Genomic DNA, 6,322 nt, shown 5'->3' with positions numbered 1-6,322 from the left:
AAATGTCCACAGAATAATGAGCTGTGGCAGAAGTACCTTCTTCAGGTGAGATGCCGTTACACGTAGGCCTACTGGGACAAAAGAGAAAGGTAAAATCCATTGCTGTGTAGCCTATAGTTCTTATGTTATCTTACTAGTATGCATGTTGTCTCTTAATAGTCACCATGGAAGACAGACTGCAATCTACCACCTTCTAAAAGCCCACATATTTAATGGAGGCCAGTAATGAGATGTATTGGGATTTTAAAAGCTTCAGGAGTAACGGTGATTAAACAACTGAGTGTGATGCGTGTTCACATTTTCATTAGTTGTTATTAACTAACTAATTAATAATAATTAATGCAACTTCAGTTCAGTCAATGTGTGTGTGTTTTTTTATTAATTTATTTTTTCTACAAAAGAAGGCAAAATGTACAAACAGGTAACACTATCATATTGCAACTAATACATTGAAACATTACATTCCTATTTTAACACCATGCACTTTAAGATAATGAAAAACAATAAACGTGTGTGCGTAATACGAAAGAGGTGATTGAATTTTAGTCTGAATGCCAAGCAGGCACTTGGCAAGGATTCAGTATTCAAGCAGCATTGATAGTATTTCACCATTAGTTGCTCCCTTGTGTATGCTCGCCTAAGGTCCTTTAGGTAGTGTGAGAATTGGTTTCATGGGGCCAATGATGATTTCCAAAACACACCGCAATTTCAAAACCCAAGGTAAGCACTGGTTTTTATTACCTTGATTCTAAATAACACACTGCAATACCTCATGATCTTTTTACCATTCAATGTCCTTTTTCTCTGAGGAGAGTTCAAGTTTTACAGCATCTTAGAAAAATAATTGGTTCTGTATATACAACAACAATGGTGATAGAAACATGTTAACATCATTACAGTATGTACAAGACCGTCTGCTGCCTGATCCCAGACAACAATGTAGTGAAAATACCTGTCACATTTGTTTGGGTGATGGGTGAATATTATCATACTGAACTTTGACCTGCTTAACTATTAATGGATAACTAAATGTTTGATCAAGCATTAACATGAATGTGATTAGCTCATGACGGATGACAATTATTAACACCAATATGCTGTATACCTTTCCTCAAATGAAAACAGACTTAACGTTCTTCTTCTTTCAATAACAAAATAATTCAATAACCTAAAAACCAATAAACCAAATAAAAAAACAACTTTCTAAAGGCACACGGAACTATTCGGCTCCAAGACATCATGATTTCTCAAGATATTAAAAAGAAGAGGGCATCGTCTTAGTACAAGAGATGGAAAGCTTGCAGAAACTGATAATGGTGATGTGTGTTTTTATTAATGATGCTCTCAGACAGCTGTGGTGACAGCGCAGTTAGAGTACTTCAGTAATACAGACGTTGTCATTTAGGGAAAACTCCTACATTCATTCAAAAATTAATCACTTGATCTACTCAGAACGGAGTCTTTATTATTACTTGCTACTTCCTTTCCCCCAGCCACTTATTTCTTCAAACAGCTGGTTATAAATAAACATACAGTAGGCCTACAGTAATCTGTCCATCCAGAGATTTGTACCATAGGCTACTGTAATTTGCGCTTCACCATTATGGAACATTATGGAGCTACTCAAGTAGCTACTGTAGTTGTTCTAGAAGATGATTTTATAGCTGCACTCCTGTCTTGTCTTCATTTTCTATAGACGATGGTTAGAAACCTTCATTATTATTCATTATTTATTTTAAGAAATCCTCCTTAATAACTTGAGCTTTACCAGTAATCCAGTCAATATCAGGGTGCAGTACAGAAATGCCAACATACATTTGCTGTGATTTAGAAATCATTTCTTCATTAAGTAGTTTTCCACAGTAGTGTGGACAATTCTGTAAGCAGCAAATTTAAAGGATCTTATCCTTAGTAAATCTACATTCATATACAGTAATATTGTTTTGTTATGTTACTGAAATAATAATTCAGTTTTTTTAAGAAATCTTAATAAATCATCCATCACTGATGTTTACTGTGGCTTTTTACCTATGTATTTAAATCACCAGAAAGAAGAAGAAATTTAAGTTTTATTTTGTGTGATCATCACTACAATTTGTCATCCGGGCAAAATGTTATTGGTGCTGTATCTGTGTGAGTCAACCAGCAGGAGGACCCACATTTGTACCCATTAATCTTCCTCACTGTGATGTGAGCACACATGACATTATTCCATAGTTTAGTCTGAGTGGTGGTTTGTGAGTTTTGACACTGTACTGTAGTCATTTTCTGTCACCATGACTGGACCCTAGAAGCAAAGACAGCTAATGCAGCTATTCCTCCTTCTTTTAAATATGGGATAGGTAGGCGATTGAGTGTGTGAGGCTGATTATAATAACTAAAGGCTAACATGAATGTATCAGTCAGGAATCTGTGCAAACATTAGCAATACAACATTGTTTCCTTCCAAATGTTGAATGGTGTCATTGTCTTAAATTGCAATCAATTGCAAGTAATTGCTACAGTAAATGGGACTATACGGGGCTATGATGTTCTCCACTCTGTAACACACCACTGAAGTTGACAGTGTGTCTCCTAGCAACACAGTCACTCCTCCGTTGCCATGGGAAACGGCCACACAGCAGATTTTTAGTTAATCCTCTTTTAATACATAAATGAGAAAGAACATGCACAACAGCTCCAGCAACATTATAATTTAAGGTTAATTTGGACTTTAGTTCATCTTTGAAAATTAATCTAAGATATGGTTGTCAAGATTTTTTTTAATGTAAAAAAAATAAAAAAAATAAAAATAAAAATCAGAATGATACCAAAGTTGTTGGATTGAATATTGGTATCAGCCTGACAAATGCAGAAATGGCCAGACTATATGAACAACATCACTTTCCCATTTCTTCAGTCTAACTCAGACACTGATATGGAAAAAGGATGAGCAGCAGTCGTGACAACAGTTTTATGATTGTACCTACAATAGACACCGATGCACTGCATGTACACTGCACAAGGAAGGTCATTTACAGTGCACACACCATCACAGAGACGTGCCTTGCAATATTCTCTTAATTGATGCTCTTCTGTTTAATTGTTTGTCCGGCAGCCAAGCAGCAGTCTGAGCAGCCGCAGCAGATGTATTCGTAGCGACTGTCCAACACAGTGTGAGCGCGTTGATATGTTGTCCATGCACAGACCTGACCCGTCGCTCAAGGTTCCCCAAAGCTTCAGCTCGATATGTTTCCTGAACGGCAGGGGAGGCTTCTCTCAAGCACCGTGGTGGTGAGCGGTCAGAGAAGATGCTTCCATTAATGGAGCCACTGCAGCCTGGATATTTGGTGATGGCTGGCCAGGCTGTTACGGGAGTCGGGGCGGGGGGGGCATATGATGTGCGAGGTAAGAGCCACCTGGTGAGGGTGCAGTGAGCCAGGAGTGGGCAGCATGAGGACAAGAGTGGTGGAGGGAGAGGGGGGAGAGGTGAAGGGATCAAACGCTCAGGGTCATGTTTCGCAGCAGCCACTGCTGAGAGCGGCTGCCGTTGCAGTCTCTCAAGGTGGGGACCATCTTGTCCTCCTCAGACGGCATGTCCAAACACTGGTTGCTGTTCACATGCAGCAGGGTGAGTCGCTGGGAGACAGAAAGACAGAGACAAAGGAAATTACACAGATGTAATGCAGCACAAATGGCAGAAATACAGTTTTTAATTATAATTCTTCACCAAATCAGCCAAAACATATTTATGAGGTTCATTTACTGTAGTGTTTTCAGTTGTGGAATTTCCCTCCACCTGTGTTACTGACTGACTCAGCTCTCGTCTAGACGAAGCTGGATCCACCACGGTTGCTGACTAAGATGAACCTTCACAGACACACTTCAGCTACTGATTTCCCATATTTCAGCCTTTGACCCATTAAATAGCCTGAGCTTGTTACACTCACTAACTCCAGCTGGGGCAGACAAAAAAACAACAATAGGTACATCATGAGAGCAGGATGTTCCAGTGGAGCAAGAGACAAGAGTCCTGCCCCTTATATAACACAGCATACAGAGAGGCAGCCTGGGAGAGGTGGGGCTCCTGATGGTGGTGAGATTGGTTGTCATTGCCACTTAAAATTATTTCTTTGGGAATTTACTCTTGAGCATTAGAAGCATAAAAATGTAAAAACTACTACTTTCTCTGATCAGTGGAACTGAAGCCAAGACCTAATGTTCAGGTGCCAGTTCCACTAAAAACCACCACCCATGTCTGCACCTCTTTGTAGCTTTCACTAACTTTCAGCTCAATGCTTTGGCCTGCAAACCCATTTTATGCTACCTGCCCTGCATGAAATGGTCAAGAGACAAAGTGAACGAGTGGTTAATGAAGCCAGAACAAATGAACAGTTTCTCAGGAGTTGGCAGGCTGAACAGGGGGTAGAAATGCCACGGAGGTACAGTCAGGTGGCGGGATGGAAGCCCACAACGGGAAAGTACCTTTTTGATTCTGTTTATGTCAAATCTCCAAGTAGGTTAATGTTTGCTTTGAGAACTTAGACCTCTGCACAGATACTCAGAGTTGAACCGGGATGAAGATGACTTAGCACAAACTATGGGGGGATACTCTTGTTTTTCAAATTACATAATTCTCATGCAACAAAATTAAAGTTTAAAAGAAGACAACAGTCCCAGTTTATCAACTTATGATATAAATTAATAGCTTTTTTGCTTTTCTTTTTTTTTCTCGTATCAGCATCCATAGAAACACATCATGCATCATGAGCACATCATCAACATACATGGACACATACATGGCTAAAAGCAACTGGATCTGGAGAAGGTTTTTTGTTGTATTTGACGAAACTACTTTTGAGTAGAAAAGAGCAGAGACACTATAAGACAAATCGTAGGCCACACATGGTGACTACGTTGATCATAACATGACACGTGCAAGGATCTGTCTCATTCAGCGGAGGTGACCATGACTCACGAATAAGTAGGCCTTCTTATTGGGAGACATTTTGACATGTCACAGCAGGAAAAACACCAGTGTAAAGGATGAAATGAGTGATGGCAGGGACCTGATATTGTGCACAGTGGGTCAGTGTCACACTGTCTTGGAGTACAGGGACACTTGTTCCTGTTCTGCCATCATCATTATTATTGGTTATGTCGAGACTTTGACCACAACAAGTCAAAATGTCGGCTGAGAGAAAGAATCAGTTTGGACTTTTTGACTCAGGGATGATGAATAGTCTGATTCATTTTCAGTTGATTGACACATCAACTCATCCATTCATTCTTTTTGTTATATAATCAATAATTAATAGTTAGGAGCTCAGCTATGTCACATCATGGGAGTAGTTTTTAAGGTTTAAGAGCATATTTATATTTAAACAGCTCTCACATCAAACATCATGTTATTTTTGGAGTTTACTCTGCAGACACAAACCATGTCCTCACCACAACATGAGCTCAAATGTATCTCTTGCTCCTCACACTGTCCCCTCTCTCTCCCCCCTGTCAGTCCTGTCTGTGCACCGTTCTAACACATAAACCAGAGAAGCCGGAAGACCGCACAAGTGCTTTTAAAATGTCCAGCCTGGAAAAATCACACCTGTTGTGATGAGCTGGACTCAAGCACCACATGAGGATGTAGCACAGAAATCTGTGGCTATCTGCCACAAGGACTCCACAGATAATACTCCCCCCCCCCCACTAACAACTCCAGAAGAGCTCTCAATGGCCTTGATTAACCGTTTATGTTCAGTCTCACACGAGTTAACATGCTTCCGCAATTTCAGCCCTCACTTTGGTTGCTTTTCTCGTCCTAATGATGACATGCAGTCGTAGAGGACTTGGAGTGGGATGATGAGGAGGAGCAGTGCTTCAGCAGGGGAAGACAGTGAGAGGAACTGGGAGAATTACATTGGGTGTTACTGTAACAAAGGGTGTAATAATGTATGTAAATGTAGTTTCTGAAATGAGAAAGTTTTCACCCTGTTATCTGGGAGTCACTGTCAAACTAAACAACAGAGCCAACATGAAAGAAAACACAAGAGAACAACTACAAACCACAGTCAGCATGTGGCAAATGAGACGTGTGCATCGGCATGATTACTTTATCCTGTAGCTGAGGTATAATTCTTCATTAAACCAAGATTGTGCCTTGACTGTTGACAGAGGATATTCAGACTAATGAGCAAACAGAGACGCTGAGGCCATGTTTGACCTTAAGCTATAAAACACAAGGGTCTGACATTCCCTGCCTGGATACAGACAAGTGCACGTGCATACATGCACACACGCACACACGTACACACACCTTCCCTGAAGTACACATTACAGACTGCCC

The 6,322-nt window shown here is 40.3% G+C and overlaps 1 protein-coding gene across 3 annotated transcripts in view; it reads right to left on the bottom strand.

Moving 5' to 3' along the window:
• Positions 1 to 372: 372 nt before the first annotated feature.
• Positions 373 to 6,322, bottom strand: part of galnt13 (polypeptide N-acetylgalactosaminyltransferase 13) — a 40,951-nt gene continuing 35,001 nt past the window's right edge. For 2 of the 3 annotated variants that reach the window (XM_085764712.1, XM_085764713.1), the window contains one exon: positions 373 to 3,618. Coding sequence is in view for 1 of the 3 variants with exons in the window: in XM_085764714.1 (XP_085620840.1) it covers positions 3,478 to 3,618 (141 nt within the window). In the remaining 2 variants the exon portion in view is untranslated. The remainder of the gene's footprint in view (positions 3,619 to 6,322) is intronic. The other variant, XM_085764714.1, reaches the window with a different exon arrangement.

Source organism: Trachurus japonicus, chromosome 21 (genome assembly GCF_045865225.1).
Source record: "Trachurus japonicus isolate A0001 chromosome 21, Traja_1.0".
Classification (NCBI taxonomy): domain Eukaryota; kingdom Metazoa; phylum Chordata; class Actinopteri; order Carangiformes; family Carangidae; genus Trachurus; species Trachurus japonicus.
This window is presented reverse-complemented; position numbering and strand designations above follow the sequence as displayed.